The sequence below is a fragment of the Hibiscus syriacus genome, unplaced genomic scaffold (genome assembly GCF_006381635.1).
Source record: "Hibiscus syriacus cultivar Baekdansim isolate YM2019G1 unplaced genomic scaffold, ASM638163v2 tig00110652_pilon, whole genome shotgun sequence".
Lineage (NCBI taxonomy): Eukaryota > Viridiplantae > Streptophyta > Magnoliopsida > Malvales > Malvaceae > Hibiscus > Hibiscus syriacus.
This window is the reverse complement of record NW_024062812.1, coordinates 227,248-252,487: the sequence shown is the minus strand read 5'-3', so window position 1 is coordinate 252,487 and position 25,240 is coordinate 227,248. Positions and strand designations below refer to the sequence as shown.

Below are 25,240 nucleotides of genomic sequence, written 5' to 3'. Positions count from 1 at the left end.
TAAAATATTCACATTTTATATCATTCATTTTCAGTGTGGTTTTAAAAATATATGGAAAAAATATTAAATATACATGCACGGAATAAACAAAAATGTGTTTACTGAATAACCTGCAGGTTAGATTTTTTATATTGTGTTTACTGAATCTTTTACACTCAAAACCATTGACTGATTATCCTTCTTGACGAATTCATTTGATATATTGCAGCAAGTTATCGCAAGTTTTCTTGGCACTGCAGTCTGCAGGGGAAGCTTTTCCTAATGGCTGCTGTTTTTGCATATCTTCATTTATGGCTGTTTTCATGCCTGACTGTGATTCCCATCGCAAAGGCTCAAGATCCTGACCAATTCATTTATAATCATGGCTTCGGTCATGCTAATTTGCAACTTGACGGAAGTGCCAAAATCTTCTCCAGTGGTCTGTTGCAGCTCACCAACACTTCAAGACTGCAAATCGGCCATGCTTTCTATCCATCTCCTGTGAACTTCACCATTTCCTCTTCATCAACTTCGGCTCCATCTCTTTCGTTCTCCACCAACTTCGTCATAGCCATCGTTCCTGAAACGAAAGAAGCTGGTGGCCATGGCATTGCCTTTGTCATAGCAGAATCCACGGATTTCAGGCATGCTGCTGCATCTCAATATCTAGGACTCGTTAATGAGTCCACCAATGGGAACTCCTCCAACCATTTCTTTGCTGTTGAGTTTGATACCATCTTCAGTCTTCCCTCAGATAAAATAGATGACAGTCATGTAGGAATCGATCTCAATGGCGTGAAATCGTACCAATCCGCTGCATCAGCTTATTTTTCCAATGAAGAAAGGAAGAATATAAGCTTGGAACTCAAAAGCGGACAACCGATACAGGTGTGGATAGAATACGTTGGCGAGGAAGAACTACTCAATGTAACCTTGGCACCAGAGAACAGCCCGAAACCGAACCAGCCTCTCTTTTCAACATCAATCAACCTCTCCGAAATTCTAATGGATACCATGTATGTAGGTTTCTCTGCTGCAACAGGTTCAGTACTTCAAAGTTGTAGCCATTATATTATGGGATGGAGCTTCAATAGAAGTGGAGAAGCACAAAGCCTTGATATATCCGAGCTTCCGAAACTTCCTAAAAATGGTGGACGAAGTAATACGGTTCAATTGATTTTTATCATTGCGGCGGTTCTTCTTCTGTTAATAATCATTGGAACAGCATATGTTTACAGGAGGAAGAAATATGAACAATTAAAAGAAGACTGGGAGAAGGAATATGGGCCTCAAAGGTTCTCTTACAAGACACTGTACATAGCAACCAAAGGGTTCAAAGACAAGCAACTCCTAGGGTCCGGAGGTTTCGGGAAAGTTTATAAAGGTACACTTCCATATTCCACTGAACAAATTGCAGTGAAGAAAGTATCCCATGAAACAGATCAAGGGATGAAGGAGTTTGTTTCAGAGATTGTTAGCATGGGAAGGCTAAGGCATAAGAACTTGGTGCGGCTTCTCGGGTACTGCAGGCGTAAGAAAGAGCTCCTTTTGGTCTATGACCATATGGAAAATGGAAGCCTTGACAAGTTCCTTTTCAACCATGACAAACCGAACCTTAATTGGTTTCAAAGGTTTCGAATCATCGAAGGGGTGGCATCGGCTCTTCTTTATCTCCATGAAGACTGGGAACAGGTTGTTCTTCATCGAGACATCAAAGCCAGCAACGTCCTTTTGGATTCTGATCTAAACGGACGGCTCGCAGATTTCGGTCTTGCCAGATTGTATGATCGTGATGGCGATCCACAAACGACTCGCCTGGTCGGGACGTTAGGATATTTGGATCCGGAACTCACCCGAACCGGAAAGGCCACCAAAACTGCCGATATGTTTGCTTTTGGGGCTTTTCTGCTAGAGGTGGCTTGCGGGAGGAAGCCATTTGATCCTAATAAACCACCAGAAGATATTTTTCTAGTCGATACAGTCAAAAGGTGCTGGAAAAGGGATGCCATTATTGATGCTATTGATCCAAGATTACAAGGCAATTATGTGGTGGAGGAGATGGAGAAAGTTCTGAAACTAGGCCTACTTTGTTCCAGCCCAAAACCAGATTTGAGACCCACCATTAAAGAAGTGGTGCAATATCTCGAAGGCAATGCTAGCTTGCCTGATATACAACTTGACACTATCCAAAATATACCATCTTCTATCCTTGAAAACGTATCTCAGAGTACTGAAATTAACATATCTACAGCAAATAACATAGCATCTGATTGTATAATTTCGTTTTCTTCAGTTGGGCAGGGTCTTTCTCTGAATTCCTTGTCCAGTACAGATTCAATTCTTCATACGGGTTGCTGAATGTTCTAATGGAAATGTTTTCTTACATAGTTATAATTTGTTCCTACAATTATAGGTTGCATAGCATCTTTATAGGTTGAAAGTGGTTCTTGACTGTCGAAGTACACGTTAAATCCCTCCATTATTAAATAGATCAATTCTGTCCCTGTACGAGTAGAAATAAATAAAATAAAGTCAATTTTTTTATTGAATTAACATTTACTATTTATAAAATATCAATTATTATTATTAAAGTTAATGTTTTTATAACTTCTATGGTTTTGGATATGATTTTTTTGGAGAGTTGAACTGGGAATGAAAAACAAATATTTTAGTATTTTTAAAACAATAAATGCTAAATTTATAATAAAATTGGGTCTTATTTGATTTTTTAATGTATAAATACATCAAAATTATACATTATCAATACATCAAATATCAATCACTCTGTAATTCAAATAAATTAATGTTTCTCTCATCTACAAACTCATGTGAAAAATATAATTTTATATAAGATAGTTTCTATGAAGATATGATGTTAATATATTAAATTTATTTTTTTTCCACGTAAAACAAGGGTGAAGTATAAATAATAATAGAAAAACGAATTTTGAATTATAGTTTTTATAAGAGTCAAAATGACTTTTTAATAAATTAACTTCTAACTTAATAACTTTTAGATTAACTAAATCACCATTTTATTATTTCTAAGGGAGATAAAATATAATTTTTCTATTCATTAATTTATGAGTTGATAATTTTTAGAGGGGCCTCTTTATAATTTTATCAATTAAGGGACAATGAGCTTGTCATTCTCGGATTCGCCAGTGATAATCTTAATTAAATGATTCGGATTCGGATATAGATGTGAAGATACTTTAATATAATGCTCCATTTTTTTAATCTTGAGCTTTGGAAACAGAAGAGAAACAGAGAAGTGAAGACAAGCCGCCCTTAACTCTCCCACACATGCTTAGGTCATTACTCTTTGATCACAATCTGTTTTTTATACATATAATCTAATTAATGATTTAAAAGATAATAAATTTGAATAAATATTGGTTTTATCTGGAATAAAAAGGAGCCATTACAACGGCTTTGTGTAATAATGTAAAACGAAGTCACGATTGTTTTTGGTTGCATCAGCAAGGTGCTTGTTCTAAGTTAAAATTAATACAAAATCTAATCAGATTAATTACAATCGACTGACGTAAAGTTGCACCGGGAATAAAAATAATAATAATCGCATGCTTCGTGCATTTGAGAAATATGTTAACATATGCTTAATTTGTGGGCAAGCGATTAAGCTTAACATTGCATAAACAGATTGACTTTCTCCTTAAAATAATTTCATAAAGTAATCTAAAAATCAAAAAGCTCAAGTTGATAGTCTCATTGACCAAGTAGTTAAGTGGAATTGGAGGTAAAGTAATTTCGATAATCTTGAATCATTCAAACTTAATATCATTGACAGATCACATTTTCTTCTTGACAAATTCCTTGGATGTACTGCTTTTACAGCGTTTCGTTTATGGATGCTTTCTTGCCTGGCTGTGGTTTCCATGGAAAAAGGCTCAAGATCCTAACTTAGAAGCAGTTTAGGCTTCATAGTTTCAACTCTAAACTTTAATATGTGTTCAATTTAATACTTTCATCTAATGACAAATGTCTGTATATGTGCCTCGAATTTCTTTATATTTGTTATTCATTTTACTGATGATGCCTAGGGTTGTAAACGAGCAGGGTCGAGCTCGAGTATCGTTGAGCTCGACTCGAACTCGAAAAGTTTAAAATTAGGCTCGACTCGAAAACTCGGGAGCTAAAAATTATCAAGCTCAGCTTGAACTCGAAATATAATATTGAAACTCGACTCGAACTCAAAAAAAATTCAGGATCTCGATTGAAGCTCAAGACTCGAGCTCGATTCAAGCTCGAACTCAATTCAAGCTTGAACTTAAACTCGAATTTGAACATACAAAAATCTTATATTATATTTAAAAATATATTTAAAAAAAATTATAATTATCAATAATGTATTTTTAATATATTTTTAATAATGTAATTTAAAAAATCTAAAACTATAATATAACATTTTTTTCAAGTAGCTCGCGAGCTTTTCGAGTCGAGTATTAAGTAGCTCGTTAAGAATTCGAGTCAAGTTCGAGTCGATTTCATTCGATTCGAGTGTTGAATTAACTTTGACTGAGTCAAACTCGAGTATCTCGCGATATGTCTCGTCTCATTTACAACCCTAATGATGCCCACCCTGAATTTTTATCGATGCCTGCCTCGTACAAAAAAAATTATATCATTAATACATATGTGTCCACTCTAAAAAAATATTTCTAGATCTTCCATTGCCTTCATCGATATTTAAAATATAAAAAAATAAAAGAAAAAAGAGAAAATAAATGAGCTTATAAACAAGTCGATAAACGAATTTATTCATGAACATAAACAAACCATACACACTTCTATTCGTATTTATTCATTTATTAAACGAAAGTTATATAAACAATTTACGAATAATTCATTAAACGTTGTATACATTTATACTCTTATCTACTTACCTTCGAATCCAATAAAATCATATATATTATCTCTTAATAAATGGTGTAATAAATTCAGTAATTTATCAAATCACTAAAGGAAAATTCTATAACTAAATGTTAGATAAATCAAGGTTTTTATTTTCATTACTGTGCTGATACCTAATTATTGGTTCTTAGTCTTTTTAAACCCCGAAAGTATTGGAAATTGAAGTAAAAATCCAAACTCCCCATACGCAGTTGGTGGAAACTTTCAAGAGTCAATGGCAAGCAGGCCAAGTCCATGCTAACAGCCGCAATGTGCTTCCAAAATATGACAGTCGCCACCGACTATTGAAGAAATTGCATGGAAATGGTACTTGCGAGTTGTTGGAATTCTTCCTAGCTTTATAAACGTCGAGAAGACGTCATTGGTTTAATAGATTATTAATATTTGTTTCTAATCAAATAACCTAAAGATTATAAAGTTATTTATTTTTTGTAATTATTTTTAATATTTATTTGAATAGTGCTTGAAGAAAGAAATATTAAGTGTATAGTCCGAAATGAATTAAGGTTTATTAAATAAATATGGAACTTTTTGGTCAAGTAATTAAGCTGAGAATAAAAGAGTTGACTTTCTTCATAAAATAATTTTATAAGGTAATTTAAAGATCATATAAGTCGGAGAAAATTAATTTTGTAAACCATAAATTGTAACGATACCGGTGAAGGTAGGATGTGTTTGATTTTGACGTTGGATTTTGGGTATCTCTGTATCATTGTTTCATCATTGAAGCAGATAATTTAAATATGTCAAAGATTCTTTTACTATTTAAAAAAATTAAATCTTATATATTATTTTTATGAAATTAAATCATTTATTATTTTAATTTGAAATTTTTGGTCATGGTCTCAATTTATATTTGATTTTGTCGTTGATTAATATTGATTTAGTAATTGTAAACGTAGATAATTAAGAAATTATATTATTTAATTAATAACATTTTTTTTATTTATTTTTAAAGATTAGTAGTCGAGATGGGTATTAAAGATTAATAGTCGATTGATTAAAACTGTAAATATATGAGACTAATTTTTTTAATCTTTTTATAACTGTTAGGTCAATAATTAATAGTAAAACTAAACATAAATTAAATGAGTGATGAATATTTTAAAAATAAATATGAAAATTAAATTTTAGAACAGTATAGTGAGTCATTACATATTTAAACCCTATTTATTCTTATGGACAAATTTCGTTTGATACATTACCGCGTGTTGTAGCCCCATGAAAATATATAAAAAGGTAAATATGTCGTGCAGGTTCTCTTAGCACAGAGGAAACTTTTCATTCTTTCAAGGATGGCTGCAGCTTTTACATCGTTTCGTTTATGGCTTCTTTCTTGCTTGGCTGTGGTTTCCATGGCAAAGGCTCAAGATCCAGACCAATTCATTTATAATCATGGCTTCCGTCATGCTAATCTGGTACTTGGTGAGAGTGCCAGAATCCACTCCAATGGTTTATTGCAGCTCACCAACACTTCAAGAATGCAAACCGGCCATGCTTTCTACCCTTCTCCAATAAACTTCAACAATTCTTCGAGTTCAGCTCGATCGCTTTCGTTCTCCACCAGGTTCGTTATCGCCATCGTTCCTGAAACGGAGGAAGCTAGCGGCCATGGCGTTGCCTTTGTCATAGCAGAATCAATGGATTTTAGTCATGCTGCTCCAATCCAATATCTCGGACTGGTTAATTATTCAACCGATGGGAATTCCTCCAACCATTTCTTGGCTGTCGAGTTTGATACTATCTTCAGTCTTGGCACAGATACTATTGATGGCAATCATGTAGGAATCGATCTGAATGGCGTGAAATCGTACCAATCCATTGCATCAGCTTATTTTTCCAATGAAGAAAGGAAGAATATAAGATTGGACCTAAAAAATGGACATCCAATACAGGTGTGGATAGACTATGATGGCAAAAAGGAACTACTCAATGTAACTTTGGCACCAGAGAACATCCCGAAACCGAATCAGCCTCTCTTGTCGACTTCAATTGACGTCTCTAATATCCTAATGGGCACCGTGTATGTTGGTTTCTCTGCTGCAACAGGTACACTTGATAGCTGTAGCCATTATATTCTTGGATGGAGCTTCAACAGAAGTGGAGAAGCACAAAGCCTTGATATGTCCGAGCTTCCAAAGCTTCCAAAAAAAGATGGACGAAGAAACACGGTTCGATTGATTTTGATCATTGCAGCTGTTTTGTTGCTGTTTATAATCATTGGAGCAGCATATGTTTACAGGAGGAAGAAATATGCGGAAGTGCTTGAAGACTGGGAAAAGCAGTATGGACCTCATAGATTCTCTTACAAGAAGCTGTATACAGCAACCAAAGGTTTCAAAGACAAGCAACTCCTCGGATCCGGAGGTTTCGGGAAAGTTTATAAAGGTACACTTCCTTATACCAAAGAACAAATTGCAGTGAAGAAAGTATCCCATGAAACAGATCAAGGGATGAAGGAGTTTGTGTCAGAGATTGTTACAATGGGAAGGCTAAAGCATAAGAATTTGGCGCGGCTTCTCGGGTATTGCAGGCGCAAGAAAGAGCTCCTTTTGGTCTATGAACGTATGGAAAATGGCAGCCTCGACAAGTTCCTTTTCAACGATGACAAACCGACTCTTAATTGGTTTCAAAGGTTTGAGATCATCAAGGGGGTGGCATCGGCTCTTCTTTACCTCCATGAAGAAGGGGAACAAGTTGTTCTCCATCGAGACATCAAAGCCAGCAATGTTCTTTTAGACTCCGGTCTAAACGGACGCCTTGGAGATTTCGGTCTTGCCAGATTGTACGATCGCAATGGTGATCCGCAAACGACTCGCCTTGTAGGAACTTTAGGATATATGGATCCTGAACTCACTCGAATGGAAAAGCCTAGTAAAGCTTCCGATATGTTTTCATTCGGGGCATTTCTGCTGGAGGTTGCTTGCGGGAGGAAGCCATTTGATCCTAATAAACCACCGGGAGATATTTTTCTAGTCGACGTAGTCAATAGATGCTTCAAAAGAGATGCCATTGTGGATGCTGGTGATCCAAGATTACGAGGCAAATACGTGAAGGAGGAGATGGAGAAAGTTCTGAAACTAGGCCTGCTGTGTTCCAACACCAAATCAGATTTGAGACCCACCATTAAACAAGTTGTGCAATACCTCGAAGGCAATGCTAGTTTGCCTGATATACAACTTTACACTGCCCAAAATATACCGTCTTCTATCCTTGAAATCTTATCTCAGAGCACTGAAATTAACATATCTACAGAAAATAACTTAGCATCTGAGAGTGTAATTCCTTTTCCTTCAATTGGTCAGGATCTTTCCCTGAATTCCTTGACTAGTATAAATTCAGTTCTTCATATAGGCCGCTGAGTGTTGTAAATGGAAATGTTTGTTCATAGTTAGTATATAATTTGTTCTGCGTGTAGGCGTTTGAATCAATGTAAGAAGGAAATTGCACTGTACTTGCATTGTATTTTGTAATTCAAATTCCGTTTAGTTTTTCCTCAATGATTTGAAAACTTTGGGTTTCCTAATGTTCTTGATTAACATTAACTATAGAAAAATAATTATTTTCTCCCAAGTCTTAATCAACTGAAAGCTACAAATTTCTTGAATTCAATAGTCAATGCTGGCAGCTGACGATTCATTAACTAACTCTATTAGTTTATTATCGATCGACTCAACCCTAATATTTTTCCGGTTATAACTTCTTTGTACACTATAGCATTTGTTTAGACTTTCTTTGGGTGACAATATTTTTATATTTCCTTTTAAAAAAAATTAATCGTGTAAATAAATAATGGAATAGACGTACGTACCTTTCAAGATTAATTTATCTACTCTGAGAAATATGACTAGTTAGTTTACTATATACAATGACCTTTTAGCTACTCTTTTATTTAATCTAAAAAGGCATTTTTAATTATAGATTAATATTGAATAAGTTGTACGAATCAAACGATCTTAATAGTTAAGAGATTATTATTATCTATTAAAGTCCTCGAGCCATGCAGAAATGTATAAACGTTTATTGTCAAATAATATTTAAACAAATACTACTTTATATTCGCCATAGATTAATATATTGGATAAACTTGATTGCGATAACTAAAGGTAGTAATATTTGGGTTAAGGTTCAATCCACTTTTTAGTCATTTTTAATGGTGATGAAAGATAGAGACCCAATCCATTATTTTTAATGAATGATAATTAAGTTTGTATTGAATATAAATAGATGAACGTTAATGATGTGAGTTTAACTCAAAAATATTTTAAAAGATACAATTCTATTTTTGTTTATAGGAACATCAAGTAAATAATAAAATAAATTTTGGATTAAACTTTGATCAGAGAAAAGAATCTAATCCAACCCATAAATCCTCTAATTAGATTCTAGAATTGCACAATAATTTTTAGATTGCTCTATAAGGTATATTGAGGGGTGATAATCTATTTAGTTTTGTTATCAGAATTATATGCACAGACATTAATATAACAATAATCCAAAAGATCAATTATTTGATAAATCAAAATGATGCCATCTAAAAATCAATCTTAGATTAATTTTTTTTTCAGTAAAAAAATAAACTTTTGAATGAAACGAGTTTTTTACTTTAAAGTTAACGTTCTCACAACAAATTTGTTAATTTTTTTCTTCGTTATTGTTTAATACATTATTATATCCGTGTTTAATACGAATATATAGATTTAAAAAAAAAAGCTGAACTTTACTATTAGCTGTCTTCTATTTTCAATTCAGTTTAGAAACAAAAGGTAAGAATTTGTTGCAGTTAAAAAGGAAAACATGGATTATTCACCCTTCCAATGGAAAAACGATGACTAGGAGGATTGTTCCTTTTTTCTATGTTAAAACTATTAGCCGCTAAAATAATAATCCAACCCATCAAAAATTATCAGCAAGTGACCGCTACCAATCAGTTCATAACAGTCTCTTTCTGATATTACCCTATTAAAACGAGCTCATGTTTCCCGGTTTCCAAGGCACGCAATCCCTCATCTTTCCTGTTACTCTGCAATTTTCCATTTTCATCGTTTCAATGGAGGAGGGTACGAAAGAAGGGAAGCCACCCCCACCAGGCTACAAATGCATGTGCCTGCATCACTTGAGCTTGATCAGATGAAAGCTAGTTTTGAGACTTCTAAAGTTGCTGCTGCTGCAACTCCATTTCCCTTGCTGACACCGCTCGTTTCACCCAATCTATTCCCACAGAAGGATGAATTTCGTGTTTCCAATAGACGATCGTCATAGGAAAGCTGATGCCATACCAACATCATTTGCCTGGAAAGAACCAGCTGGGGCGGGACATGTGGATGTTTCCACTTTGTTCGCTGTCTCAAAGCAGATGCGTGCTTATCAATGATGCACAGTGATGTTTTTGTTTTGCATTTATACACCATCCATATATGTGTGTGCGCGCTTATTTGTATATGGTTCACCACTTCACCTTTTGTGTTTTTCCCAACTCAAGTTTAATTCCGTTCTCAAATGATAGCGTCTTGATGGATGGGGATCTTTCTCCATAGTCAACTACTATGATGAGTGATTTGTTGTTGCCTGTGCTTTTGCTTTGTAAGTAATATTATTATCATCAGATTCGTTTTCCGTCCCCCAGTTAAATCATTGTTGGTTCTGAATTTCCTATGTTGTTGTTCGACAGTAACAAGACGGCAAATTATTGCTGCATTTCTGTGGTTGTGTTATAGCTTTTAGTGAATGCTACAACTTAAAAACTAAACAATATGTTCATAATACATGTTACTTGTTTCAATGTAATGCTCGTCAAAGTCAATTAGATTTAGAGAAATTCCAATGAATGTATAATCCTTACAAGCAACCTCTTATCTTTTTCTTTATTTCAGCTAAAAGCAAGCAAAGTAGGAAGGAATTAATTTATAATATAAACGAAATCAGGTATTTCATTGCAGAAAAAAATAAATAAAAATTCATGAAGCATCTCGGGTAATAACATTCTTAGGCCGAAAAAGTTGTTCATTGTTTATGTACAATACGACAATCATTCAACCAAAGTCTCAAGGAAGGCATTAAAAATAAGGATTCCCATCACCTTCCATCAAAGCTCTCACTTGGATATCAATTAAAGAAAACTTACGAAACACCCCTTGACTTGCTCTTTAAAAGCAACTGCTGCCATCTGATGGTGAAAGACATTTCTCTAACAAAATCAGAAGTCAAATTCCCCCGTTGCCTGTAAAAGATAAGAATTTGGCCAATAAGAAGATTGAATTCAGGAACGGTGACTAAAAGCCAGAAAGTATCGAAGTGTAACATGCCACATATCATCCACTATGCAACACACCTTGTTAAAGAGTATGTCCTTATTGTTTATGTGCATGATGCCATCCATCAGTGTGCATTTCCATCGGCTCTTGGTACGAGTCACCTAATAACAAAAATATAAAACATCTTTGTTTATAGTCTGTGTAGAACAGAAAAAAAACTGCCGAAACTTGTACAAATACAAATTATTGAGGCTGGGAAGCAATGAAGGATGCTGCAAAAATAGCAAATATCACCTTGTCAAATTGAGCCAAAACTAGATGCTGTGTGTTCAGCTCCTCCTGGTCCACATCATCCAAATCATCATCATCATCATCTTCATTCAATGGTTCATCATCGTCATCATCTACAGTATAATTTTGGGCAACAGGGGCAGGAGTAGCAGCCTGAAGGTCTGGCAAGAAAACAAGGAAAGCAGGTCAACCAAAACACAAGGTGTCTATAAATAAGAGAGGGGGCGGAGGTGGGAGGAATAGCCAAAAGATGCACAAGAAATTCATCCATTCAAATTACCATTTGGAGCTGGTGTGTTTGCTACGTTGTAGTCTTCACTGACAACTCCTTGATAATTGTAAATCTTCAAGATGAGAGAAGAAAATAAAAAGGCAACAGCTGTAAGTTGGTGAACTCTCCAATGATATATACAAGAAAGGAAGAGAAAAGGTCCATTGCAAACCATATGCCTAAAGGTAACACTAAGTTCCAGAATTGCAAGATTAGCAATTGAAGTAAGAAAGCATGTGATACTTACATTGGGAGTAGAAAGCATATCATCAAATGGATCAGGAATTGGTCCATCTAGTTGTGGAATCTTTGATGATGAAGTAGCTAAGTGTGCTAAGATCTTGCTTTTTGCTTTGGTTGCTGAGTCATGTCTTCCCAAGAAATTACAAGCCTGATTTTCCTGAAAATTTAGAACTATGTGATTACAAAAGGTGCACAATAAATCAAACTCACATACTCTAACAATGATTTGGTCTAAAAGTACCCTTCTGGAATAATGAAGCCTCAAGCAGATCTAACAATAATGGATAAAAGAATTTAGGCTAACAGGTGGAGAGATCATTATAAGCAGAGGAAACCAACCTCATTTTATCATAAAGACCTCAATTAGAATAATGAAGATTCCTTATAAATATTCAACTAATTGCTCAGAGCTTCAACTAAGTTGGTTTCAAAATTTTAATAAGATAAAGTAATCAAAAAGAAAAGAATATGGGTACGGAAAAATGTAATAGATTGTCTGAAGCAGATCTAACAATAATGGATAAAAGATTTTAGGCTAAAGGGCAACAATATAATTACAGGTGGAGGGATCATTATAAGCAGAGGAAACCAACCTCATCTTATCATAAAGACCTCAATTAGAATGATGAAGTTTCCTTATAAATATTCAACTAATTGCTCAGAGCTTCAACTATGTTGGCTTTTCCATTTTAATAAGATAAAGTAATCAAAAAAGAAAATAATGCGGGGACAGAAAAATATAATAGATTGTCTAAAGCAGATCTAACAATAATGGATAAAAGATTTTAGGCTAAAAGGCAAGGATATAATTAAAAGTGGAGAAATGCCACCTCATCATATCACACTATTTCAGAGACCTGTCACAACACCAGGGTCAAAAGACACTAAAGAACACATCCTTTTAATCTTTGAGAATTTTCTTTACTGATTCAGAAAAACACTTAACAACTGCTAAGCAATAATGGAAAACGTGTATCTAAACAGAAATTTGGCATAACCCCAATACACTCCAGAAACAGAACTTCCAGGAAGATCATGATCTGTGTAAACCACTAGTTATGGAATTATAACTCCTTTATTCTCCATTTACATCAATGATACTAGCCAAATAGCAAAGAATCAGTATTAGACCAAAAGAACATAAAGCCACTGCACAGAAGAACAATGAGTAGTACAAATGAATCAGATTAATCTTACAATTCTCATTTCACTATTGCTACTTTCACCAGATATAACAAAGGACAACCAACCTCTGTCTTTGCAACTTCAGATGTGGCATCTCCAGCTCCATCTTGTTGGGGTATATAGCCACCAGCAGCACCACCACCACCACCATTATTATAGTGTGTAGCAAAATTCTCACGTTTTCGCTTTCCAGGAGGCATCATAAAGAAGTCCTGGTATTTTCTCCAATATTAAAATTAATCGCCAACGGTAACAACAGCTCATTTCAACATGAGAACAAGGATTTTTGAAGGGCATGTTCCCATAACATTCAGAAGTTATTATAACAACAGACGTCATTATGCAGTTGTGGCGTTACTCAAAACAGGAGTTACCTGCGTCCGGGGTTGATTTGAAGTTCCTCTGTCCACCTCATCCCGCCCTTCCACATAAGCTACAAAAAAATAGAATTTATTGTTAAGTGTTAACAAACTAAGTGCGTTCAAACTGATTGCTCGCTTAACTTAATACTAACCGACATTAACATCAACATTTAGTGGGGTCCTTTGATTTGCCCAAGGAGAAGGAGATTGCTGTGAAATGACAAACAAAAAGAGCATATCAGTAATAAATCTACAACAAGCCAAACAGCTACTTTTTTCTTTGGTGGCAAGTAGAAAATTACAACAACTATAGCAATGTTTCCTAAAGGAAAGTGGCAGTTAAAGAGAAGTTCATACCATATAAGGGCTTGACTTTCCGCCTTTTACATCAGCATTACTACCGCTATCGTTCACAGGTGTGAGATAATCATTACCTCCAGTAGGGATGTTATACATAGAGCCATCTGCACTTCCCGGCAACGATGTAGGCAGAGGTGTTTGCAAAGGAGTCTACGCAATTAAAAACCCCTTATCAAAACAAAAAATTATCACCGCAATTAAACATCATAAAAGCTGTCAAAATAGAGCTCATTACCGGAGGGAAAAGCATATCAGCTGTAGGAGTTTCGTACTCCTCAGTCCCCTCGTAAGGAACATTGAGATCGTGCACTGGAGTAATTGCGCCACCGGGAGCAGGATGCTTCTGACCTGAAGACCTCTCTATTGGACCAACGATAGCTCTCGCTTGCATCATCTTCATCTCCCAAAGCTAAGACCCAATATCCAACAATTCAACTAGATCAGTTTCCTTCCGATAAGATCATTAACAAACCGTAGTGTATTGGATCAGATGAAATCTATACACATAAATTGTCTCAAAACCTACTAATTTCTAAAACAACGGGCATAACCCTAAAATTAAATCAATGAAAGAAGGAAATGGAGAAGGCTTTTTACTCCTTGGAGTTCATTGAGGACACTTTCGCCTGGTCCACCGTTGTTGATAAACTCATCGCGAACCTTGTTAATGACGTCTTCGATGACGTGGATGTAAACCGCGCTCGTTGTCCACGACGTCATTTTTTGTGTGTCCAAATCTTCAACCAAGCTCCTCGATTCTTCTACTTTTTTTCTTTTCTGACAATGAAATCAATTCTTGGATTCTTTTTTTCCTGGGAAAATCTTTTAAGAGAAAAAGAAGAGATTCTTAAGAAGCTAGGGGTTTAAAATTTGATCGACGGGGTGAAATTAAAGAAAGGGAAGATAGGGTTTGGACTTTGGAGAATCGGAGCATAACAATAACATATTACAGAAAGAAAGAGGGAATGGACAGATAGCTTAGGGGCGACGTGGCGTAACTCAAGAGCTCGTTCAGTTTTTTTCTTATTTTTCTGTTGCGATGCGCTTTTTCTAGAGCTACGCTAAGTTCAATACCGGCGCTTATAGTCAAATAAAAACTAAACCTTTCCGCTTGTGTTTATTTCGTATCTTGAATTATTCAATGCTAATTGATTCAGTAAAATAGTACTGATTGATTCAGCAAAAAGTACATTCTGAATCATTCAGAGCCAGTTATCAAACAATATGTCACATTCAGAGCTAACCATTCAGAGCCTCTAAATCATTCAACATTTGAATCATTCAACGCTTAATCATTCTGAAGTAAACAAACAGCCCCTAAATATATTTATTTTTATTTTTTAATTTTATAACTCAAACTTTAAATCTTAAATTTTATTTAATATATTTATTTTAATTCTAAAATTAATGCAATTTATATATTTGAAATTTTTTGTTTGATAAATAGTTTACATAATAACCATTTATGGACTATGGGTTTTATTGCTCAACATAGTTATCTTTTGTCACTACAGATCATATCCAACCAAGAATAGAGCAGGCCAAATGGTGTAAAATCCAACTTCCAAGATGCAGAATAAACGCCAACAAAATTGTCACAATTGGGCCTGGTGAAATTGGTCCCTCTTCTGAGGTCTCCGCATCTTATGTGGACAGTTGATAGAGCTTGTGGGACGATCGTTATTTAAAATTTTTAAATTTTAGATTTTATTATTATTTTTGACTGAAACTTTACTTTTAAATTTAAAATTTTACAAGTTAATCTCTCTTTAAAATTTTATAAATTCACCCGATATAAAATTATATGTTGTATCTGATCCTGCCGTCAACCTCTAAGGGGGTGTTTGGTTCAAGGATTGTGGGATTCCCATGTTTGGTTGGTCGAAATCTCATTCCCGGTAATGTTTTATTACCAATAGTAGATTTTTTGGGTATATTACCGGGAATGTCATTACATCTCTTCCCTTATGTATTGTAACATTACCGGCGTTTTGGACTAAAATGTCCTTAAATTTTTATTTTTTTCAAAAATATCATTCTTCTGTCATTGAATAATAAAAATTCTACGAAGGTTAAATTACAAATTTATCCTTAAATTATTTTAGATTTACAAAAAAAATCTATAATTAAAATTTTTATATGAAGTTCATGGTAAATTTTTTTTTACCCTTTCATGAAACCTTTTTTATATTTTTTAATTTTGTAAAACAAATTATATAAATATTATGAATTTAATTTTTTAAAGAAAATATATAAATATTTTACAATTTGTAATATTATACAAATATATAATAAGGACAATTTGGTCAAATATACATTTCAATAATCTTTTATTATTTAACCAAACACGGTAATCTTACATTCCTGCTAAACCAACCAAACACAAAATATAACATTCTCAGTAATCCTATTCCCTATTAATCTTTTATTTCCACTGATAATCTTACATTCTGTGAACCAAACGCACCCTTAAACAATGTGGGAAAATACAGAGCATTCAAATCCCCGCGCTTGCCTTTTTACTATGATACAAATGGAGATAAAAGCATATAAAAATGAGAAACTATACTTGACTTTTGATTTATTATAATACAAGTTCAATGATGATTCCATCCTAGATTACCTTTATTTATTATCTTGTTTAATCGTATAGTATTTTTTATTGTAAATGGAGAGAATCATAAAAAAAACTTTAATGTAATATAATATAATAAATGAAACATAAGAATATTACATAAAAAATTAAATGAAAAAAAAGAACACGACCGTTTTTAAAGATATTTAAAGAAATTATTACGTAGAAAATGTTATAATACATAAATCATTCTCATAATCTCGTTGCCTCAAGTACACAAAAAAATTATTTAACTAAATTTATCTTTCTAATACAGTGAAACAAAGAGTAATATAAAAGTCAAATAAATAACTCAATAATTGACTTGTTATATTTTTTATTTTTATTTTTATTTTATAAATTCTAAATCTAATGTTAATTCTACTTAGAGGGGAGAGGAAATGAGGCTTTAAGGAAATGAAGATGAATGCTTAAATCAAAAACCTAATAAACTTTCATTTTAATTGAATATAACCATTGTTTTTATTATCTTTAAATCGAGAATTATCATTCTCCATAAATAATACAAAAGAAATTATGATAAAATTTTGTGGTTGACGTCTTAAAAAGTTCAATCAAATCACACACACTTTACATTAATGTCAACCAATGTTCGTGTGTAACATCAAATCTGTTAGTGTTTGACTGATGCATGTAAAGGTGGTTAGTCTATTAGGTTGATTAGCTAAGTCAGTTAGTTTGTTAGGTGGTTAATGGTTAACTAAACCATTGTTATAAAAGCAGTGTACTAGCTAATATGAATCTATGCAATTCTTTACTGTGTATATTCTTTGTTATACACACTTCTCTACATGGTATCAATCACCATAAGTCCTGGAGAAATCGTTTCTACTGCAAGAAGTTTCGGTGTTCATGGCTGCTGCTGATTCACAGTCGTTGCATGGAGTTCGTCGTCCTCCTCCTCCATTGCCGCTAGCTTTCGTTTCCACCTCCGCTTAAAATGGAAGGCCACTGGCGTACGATGACTAAACTATTTCATGCTGTCAGACAAACGAAGGGGATTCATATAATGGAAGATACCGCTGCATCACACCAGGGAAATACTGAAAAAGCAAGAATCAGTGAATGGGTTGCTCATGAAAATGCCACATTTGATGTATGCTAGATGAAGGATGATCGTTACATTTTAACAGCTTCAGGGGATCAAACTATAAAGGTATGGGATGCTCAGGAAAAGAAATGCACTGGAGTCTTAATGTTGCACACAGGAAGTGTAAAATGTTTGAGTTCTCATTCTACTAATTCTGATCTAGTTGTTTCCGGTTCGAGAGATGGGTCCTTTGCCGTTTGGGATCTAAGATGCAAGATCAACTCCCGAAGTAGAAGTGATGAAGTTTGCCTTGCATCAACTATTCTGGTCAAAGGAGCTCATCCTTCATCTCAAGCAAGGCGGGTAGACGTGGCAAGCCTGTTGTTGCAACCATTACTTCAGTTCTTTATCTCAAAGATGACATTTCCATTGCTATGTCTAGAGCTGCAGACAGCGTTGTGAAGTTCTGGGATACAAGGAATCTGAAATCCCATGTCACTCAGGCATGTCCCCAACCAGAGCCTGCATCTAAAAAGGGTATATCTAGCTTGTCCCAGGACTCAAAAGGAGTGTTTCTAACAGCATCATGCATGGACAACAGGATATACTTGTATAATATAGTTCAGCTTGATAAGGGCCCGGTGTAAACTTTCTCTGGATGCCAAATAGAGTTTTTTTTATGTGAAGTCAGCAATCAGTCCAGACGCATACTACATACTAAGTGGTTCCAGCAAAGGAAATACTCATATTTGGAAGGTGAACAAGCCTTAAGCGGAGCCTATCATCTTAAAGAATCACCATGGTGAACTTACTGCAGTAGATTGGTGCCCATCTGAGATGGGGAAGATGGCAAAGCTCGATTATCTCATATCAAGAACGTTGCAATTTAGATGTTACTAGGCGTGTTTTTTTTTCATGATATCTAGCTATTACTATTCTGAAACATGGGCTTTGTTAGCTCAAACAGGAGTTTGTATGGATTCTACAAAGAATTCTAGGTGGACAACTTTAACTCTTGATTAGGAAAAAAGTATGTAAAGGAACCTTGTAAAAGAGGGTGAAGAAGGAAGAAATGAAGGTGAATAAGAAGAACTAAAGGAAGCATTGGCACTTTCGATTCAAAGTGAACGGAAGGAAGCATCGGCACTTTCGATTCAAGAAGAACGAAAATAAGCATCGACACTTTCGATTCAAGTGAACGGAAGGAAGCATCCGCACTTTCGATTCAATTGTTCATCTTTTCATCAAGAATGAAAAATAGAGGGAATGTTAGATTGCTGTCAAAAGGAGAAAAAGAAGAGCAGGGGGAATGTTAGACTGATGCATGTAAAGGTGGTTAGTCTGTTAGGTTGATTAGCTAAGTCAATTAATTTATTAGGTGGTTAATGGTTAGCTAAACCATTGTTATAAAAGCAGTGTACTAACTAATATGAATCTATACAATTCTTTATTGTATATATTCTTTGTTATACACATTTCTCTACAGTTAGCAACATCACATCTTCTTTTATGGTACAGTGAAAATATCATAATCGTAATCCTTTCCTATGACAAACGAGATAGCTTTAATTCCCTAGAGCCTTTTGTCGAACTTGCTCCTCTTAAGCAATGCTTAATCTTATGCTTCTTTAATTGTATTAACACATCGCCAAAGTCATTTATTTTCATAAAAACAATCTCTTGTAGGCCTTGGCACATCCTTCAACAATGAAACAAGCTCCTATTCTGCCTTCTTCAGGTCTCGTTAACACCCAAATCCCATTTTCTTCTTGTTTTAAACCCCGACTAAACACCGATTTCATCCTCTCTTTCAAACCCCTAACTTCCTCTCCACTTCCATACAAAAGCCCCATTTTGAATCGGATTCAAACCATGGCGCAGGGTAACATAAAATCAAACAGATGGTCACTCCAAGGAATGACAGCCCTGGTAACTGGCGGCACACGTGGAATTGGGTAAAAACAAGAAATTCCTCCATTTTTATAAACATGAAAAAGCTTGGCCTTTTAGTTTTAAAGTAATGTAAATCATAAAATTTTGAGGTTTTTCTTGAACTGGGTTCTTTTCATTTTTTTTTCTAGACGTGCCATAGTGGAGGAATTGGCTGGACTTGGAGCAACGGTGCACACATGTTCTCGTAATGAAAATGAGCTTGACAAGTGTTTGCTGGAATGGAAAAGTTTGGGCTTTGAAGTTTCTGGTTCTATCTGCGATGTGTCCTTAAAAGCACAAAGAGAGAGCTTAATGGAAAAGGTTTCATCATTGTTTGATTCCAAGCTCAATATCCTTGTAAGCTCCTCCCTATTTTGTTTGAATGTATATGTTGTGTTTGTTTCTTTGCCTGTGAGAGTTGTAGCAATATTGTGTACTAAATGCTAGAAACGGGTCCTTTTTTTTCTTCCTTAAATGTTTAAAACTAAAATCAAAATGTAGCTTTGTCTTTACAGGTTAACAATGTTGGGACAAACATAAGGAAACCAATGGTAGATTTCACAGCTGAAGAAGTTTCAATTCTTTTGACAACCAATTTTGAATCTGTTTTCAACTTGTGCCAACTTGCATATCCACTTCTCAGAGCATCAGGATTAGGAAGTGTTGTATTCACCTCTTCGGTGTCTGGATTTGTTTCACTCAAGTCCATGTCACTACAAGGAGCAACTAAAGGTATAGTATACATTTAAGAAGATAAATTTCACTGAAAATGCTGATATGTGAAGCCAAATTCTATAATCAAATGTTTATTTCCTTTTGTTTTACTTGGCTGTTGTGTTGTATTTTGATGCCTAGGAGCTATCAACCAACTTACAAAGAACTTGGCATGCGAGTGGGCGAAGGATAACATAAGGAGTAATGCTGTTGCGCCTTGGTACATCAGAACTTCCTTGGTGGAACAAGTAATTTCCTTTTTTACAATTTGCACTGGATCCTGATTACACTTTCACAATGATGCTGATTATCGTAGTGATGGGCAATGACTTTGATATGCCGGCATAATAGCTTAGATGCTTGTTTCCCCTGTTTAATATGTGTAACATCGTTAGACCGTTTCAAGTTAACTTACTCCGCAGTAAGAATTTTGTGAAAGAGTTATTCTAGTTGTTAAATGGCGACCAAGTTTTCTAACAGATATAGTTGTTAAATGCGGTTTACAGGGCATGATGTCTTGCTTCCCATTTTGAATGTCAATTGCATATGCTCTCTCAGCGAGACTTGGGAAATGAAAACCGATGCATCGCCTAATTCGAATCTCTCTCTACGAATCATAGTATTTAAACCTTTTTGAGCTTTTGGAGTAATCTTTCATTTCATTGATCAGACTACTTTTTTTCAGGTACTTAGCAGCAAAGAATTTTTAGAGGAGGTGTACTCTCGTACCCCTCTTCGACGACTTGGAGACCCGACAGAGGTTTCATCCTTGGTAGCATTCCTTTGCATGCCTGCATCATCTTACATAACTGGTCAGATTATCTGTGTTGATGGTGGCATGTCTGTAAATGGTTTCGACCCAAAAAATTACTAGAAAACTGCTAGTTAGTCAACCCGCAGAGATCCTTTCATATTTGAAGAACTTCTCCCCTGCAAAACATTTTTGTTTTCCTCGTGTGCTCATTTTGAATGGTATCCATTCTTCAGCAACCAAGATGACATGAATAATTTTTTTTTTAAAATTCTGCCATGGAAATGGGTAGTTCTTTAGCTCCTGTAGCCAGCCAAGAAGAGGAGCTATTTCCCAGCTGTCTCCATGTCTTGTGATTGAGCTACGAGACAATAAGTTTTTTACGAAGCTTCCACAACGAACTTAGAACCCTAAATGGGTATAAACCTACAAACCAGAGTAGTAAGTTTAAAATAGATTACTATAAGGTACAGCACACAAATGATCTTTCGACTACATGGATGATGTTTTGTTTAGTCATGACTAGTAAAAGTTATAAAATGATTCATCGACTTGAAGATGTTATTCTGTTGAGTCCTCCAATTATCAAAAATTACAAAATAGTCACCCGACTATTCATATGTTTTAAACCGTCTTTTTTCGTTAAAAAATCGAGAGTTGTATATATTAGTTTGTTGATTAAGATATGATAAAATTATGTTTTAATAATACCTATTGACAATGTCGTTTCTTTCAAGCAATGGTTCAACAATATACTCTTTCAAGCAATGGCTCGATAGTATAATGTAAACGGAAAGTTGATCCACAAAATAAAACTCAAACGATTATGGGGTTATATTTTATCATATCTCAATCAGCAGGTTAACGTCTAGTTTAGATTGTCGTTAATTTTTTTTAACGAAAATGACGAGTTTAGAACATAATGAATAATCATATGTCTATTTTATAACTTTTAATAGTCGAGGTAGTTATTAAGCAACTACCTCCAGTGGAGGGATCATCTCAATAAAGTGGTATATTATAGTCGATGGACCAATTGTGTACTTTACCCTAGAATTTATTGAATGACCTAAGTAAATAAAAGAAGTATTGTTCTACATTTAAGTCTTGGGTTCGAACAATACATTTACAGAAATATTATAAACATATACTATCTTATAATCATCTCATACTATTAAAAAAATTACGATACAATTATAATTTAAATATATAATATAGATACATAAATTTTATATGTGATATTTTTTGAGATTATATTTAATACATTAACACAATATAATTCTATAGATTATCATCCATTTACAATGACATATCAAAATTTCAACATCACCTAATTTTTTTAATACAAATTGATTACTAACAAATGTCACCGTGTTCTTGTTTTCCAGCAAATATATCGAATCTTGGGGCATTAATTATTTATATTAGCAATTTTTTAAATGCAACTGGCATACATAAAAACGAAAGCCAACTTGTAATCGAGCTTCGAAGTATATAATATATAACAAGATCACAACTTTTTGTCGCATAACACAACCAGCCACCGAATGATTGTTACAAAATATAGTACTCATCCTCGATAGTTTTTATCAAGCTGTCGACACTCGAGAAATAGAGAGACCGACAGACAGTTCACAAATCATGGCAAGGGATTCAACTTCAAGTTTAAGCCAATGGTCTCTCAAAGGAACAACCGCTCTCGTCACTGGTGGCACTAAAGGAATTGGGTAACCATCTCCTAACTCTCTCCATATACGATGACTGTTATACTTTTTACTATGAATCCTTCGGAAATCCAGCTTTGCAACCCAGCTCTTCTGCATAACATCCACTCCTCCCAGAGTATAAACCAAGAGGTGTTAGGGCAGTCGCGTCTAAAAATTTCAAATTATCATATATTTAAATTCTTTCTTTATACTACTTTTTATTGATTATTTATTTTTACCCTCCTGAATTTTATAAATTTATCCTCTCATAAAATTTTAGAAATTCATTCCTTAACATAAAATCATGTTTCTGCCCCATGAATATATTCATGTTTGATCGGTTAAAATATTTATGTTTCTGCAATTAATACTGGAAAACGGTGTTATAGGTTGGCTATTGTGGAAGAACTGGCTGCGCTGGGGGCAACAGTTTACACGTGCAGTCGCAACCAAAATCAGCTGAATGAATGCTTGCAACAATGGAAGATGAAGGGTTTTCAAGTTTTCGGTTCGGTCTGTGATGCTACCTCTCCAGCTGAAAGGGAAACTCTGATCAGCAAAGTTTCCTCCATGTTTGAGGCCAAACTTAACATCCTTGTAAGCTAAATTCCTTGTACTTAGTCATATGAATACAAAGTTTTTTAATATATCATTCCTTTCTCTATTCTTTGTTGAGTATTGGTGGATGTATCTCTTGCACGTGCATGCTTTTGTTATTGTCGGGTGATTGTGATCGTTCTAACTATGTGTCTTTGACATATATTGTGTGCTTATAAATTTTTTGAAGAAAATTCAAACGATTTCGTATTCTCTCTTTTTCTTTATAGTTTCGAGAAGAATAATATGATCAGTTTCTATTTCAATTTTTAGGAATACAAATGATCTGTTTCAATTTTTAGGAATACAAGTTTTGAAGGATCGTAATAATATTAAAGGACAACGTCCATTCAATGATTTTACTAATCGTTACGATTTTACTTGTAAGACGGTAATTAATCCATGACACGGTCAAACTTGATTTTCTTTCTCATTTATATTATTTTTCTGCCTGTGCCAACTTTCGTTTTACAACGATACTAGAATATTTCCAACAGGTTTTTCATGAGCTGAACCTTTGTAGATAAATAATGTCGGGACGAACATTTGGAAACCAACTGAGAAATATACAAGTAAAGAAGTGTCAACAATGTGGAGTACCAATTTCGAGTCGGCATTCAACTTCTGCCAACTTGCGTATCCCCTTCTCAAAGCATCAGGATCTGGAAGCATTGTTTTTGTTTCTTCTGTTGCTGGTGTGTTCTCAATCAATCTTGGATCTATCTATGGATCAACAAAAGGTAAATAGACTGACTTATAAATATATCCTAGTTGAATTAAAACCATGTCTCTATAAAATTTGTTTAAACAGGAGCAATGAACGAATTGACAAAGGAACTGGCATGTGAATGGGCAAAAGACAACATCAGGACCAACTGTGTTGCTCCATGGTTCATTAGAACCCCACTTACGGAACCAGTAATGTCTTAATTATTCAGCATACATACAGGTATGAACATATGGAATGAGTAGTGTTTTGTTTGCAGGTTCTGAGTAGCAGTAAGTTCATGGAAGCAGTCATCTCTCGGACACCAATGGGGCGACTTGGAGAACCAGAAGAGGTTGCCCATTTGGTAGCATTCCTTTGCCTTCCAGCGTCATCTTTCATAACGGGACAAATCATTTGTGCTGATGGTGGGTTGACAGCAAATGGGTTTTTCTTCCCAAGATCAGACCTTTGAAAACTAAACAAGATGATTAAACACTCAGCGGGTTGCAGGGTTTTGTTAACCGTGTCTGATCATTGTTGAATAAAATAAAATAATTGATGACGGATTTTATCAACTTTTGAATTATTACCTAGCCAAGTAACATCTTCATTAGAATGTTGATTACAAGAGATTTGAAGAATTTTATAAGGGTACGTGTTAATTTGGATGTTCAACTATCGATAAAGAAAAACGATTAGTTTTGAGCCGAACTTGTACGAGATATGTTTCTATATTTAACCGATCTGCTTCTATAAGAAGGAACCTACCAAAAACAAGCTTCTGTATATTCGGACTTGCTCAAGATCAGTGGAGAGGTAGTGGCTCTGGCCCAAAATTGATAACATCACATTAAAAACCCTTAATAATTTGAATAATTTTACGTTGGGAAAATGATAAAACTACCATTTGATCCCTCCAAAAAAATTGTAATTTAATGTGACCCCTAATTTTTTTGTCCGACTTCACCCCTGCACATCATGAACACCATGCATATGTTTGTACATCTATTTTTTAAAAGTATTCTGAATAATGTGTTTGGTCTACCCCGGGAAGAAGAAGAAATTCAAATGATTGTCAATCTTATTTGGAAATTATAACAAGAAGTATAGACGTTCAAAGGTACACGAAAACAAGTAATCTCAATCAACTCAAGACACCAAAAACGAAAAATATAGAGATGAACAAGATAAAACAAAACAAGAACAACTCGTCCATCTCTTTGCTTACAAGATAAAGGAAAGATTATGGAATCCATATGGCAAGAAAAGGCCAAGAACCCGAACCA

At 34.6% G+C, this 25,240-nt stretch overlaps 5 protein-coding genes and 1 pseudogene across 6 annotated transcripts; 5 read left to right on the top strand and 1 right to left on the bottom strand.

Moving 5' to 3' along the window:
- The first annotated feature begins 261 nt into the window (after window positions 1–261).
- On the top strand, window positions 262–2,337 carry LOC120137134 (L-type lectin-domain containing receptor kinase SIT2-like). The gene has a single exon (XM_039152970.1). The coding sequence runs from the start codon at window positions 262–264 to the stop codon at window positions 2,335–2,337; it is 2,076 nt and encodes a 691-aa protein (XP_039008901.1).
- Window positions 2,338–6,179: 3,842 nt separating this feature from the next.
- LOC120137179 (L-type lectin-domain containing receptor kinase SIT2-like) lies at window positions 6,180–8,279 on the top strand. The gene has a single exon (XM_039152993.1). The coding sequence runs from the start codon at window positions 6,210–6,212 to the stop codon at window positions 8,274–8,276; it is 2,067 nt and encodes a 688-aa protein (XP_039008924.1). The 5' UTR covers window positions 6,180–6,209; the 3' UTR covers window positions 8,277–8,279.
- A 2,619-nt stretch (window positions 8,280–10,898) lies between these two features.
- On the bottom strand, window positions 10,899–14,631 carry LOC120137180 (transcription initiation factor IIA large subunit-like). The gene is made up of 11 exons (XM_039152995.1): window positions 14,478–14,631; window positions 14,116–14,289; window positions 13,878–14,030; window positions 13,673–13,730; window positions 13,533–13,591; window positions 13,224–13,370; window positions 11,978–12,130; window positions 11,740–11,803; window positions 11,463–11,620; window positions 11,246–11,329; window positions 10,899–11,134 (listed from the first exon to the last, which is right to left on the bottom strand). Exons 1-11 carry the CDS (start codon window positions 14,598–14,600, stop codon window positions 11,111–11,113), a joined length of 1,197 nt encoding a protein of 398 aa, XP_039008926.1. The 5' UTR covers window positions 14,601–14,631; the 3' UTR covers window positions 10,899–11,110.
- A 2,845-nt stretch (window positions 14,632–17,476) lies between these two features.
- Window positions 17,477–18,445, top strand: LOC120137133 (annotated as a pseudogene).
- Window positions 18,446–19,235: 790 nt separating this feature from the next.
- LOC120137123 (tropinone reductase homolog At5g06060-like) lies at window positions 19,236–21,104 on the top strand. 2 transcript variants are annotated; one of them, XM_039152963.1, is made up of 5 exons: window positions 19,236–19,500; window positions 19,627–19,798; window positions 19,993–20,209; window positions 20,333–20,439; window positions 20,877–21,104. In XM_039152963.1, exons 1-5 carry the CDS (start codon window positions 19,253–19,255, stop codon window positions 21,063–21,065), a joined length of 933 nt encoding a protein of 310 aa, XP_039008894.1. In that variant the 5' UTR covers window positions 19,236–19,252; the 3' UTR covers window positions 21,066–21,104. The 2 variants fall into 2 exon arrangements, with proteins under 2 accessions (XP_039008894.1, XP_039008893.1); XM_039152962.1 differs by having other exon boundaries at window positions 19,627–19,834.
- Window positions 21,105–22,481: 1,377 nt separating this feature from the next.
- On the top strand, window positions 22,482–24,491 carry LOC120137125 (tropinone reductase homolog At5g06060-like). The gene is made up of 5 exons (XM_039152964.1): window positions 22,482–22,669; window positions 23,038–23,245; window positions 23,769–23,985; window positions 24,057–24,163; window positions 24,232–24,491. Exons 1-5 carry the CDS (start codon window positions 22,584–22,586, stop codon window positions 24,424–24,426), a joined length of 813 nt encoding a protein of 270 aa, XP_039008895.1. The 5' UTR covers window positions 22,482–22,583; the 3' UTR covers window positions 24,427–24,491.
- Window positions 24,492–25,240: the final 749 nt, after the last annotated feature.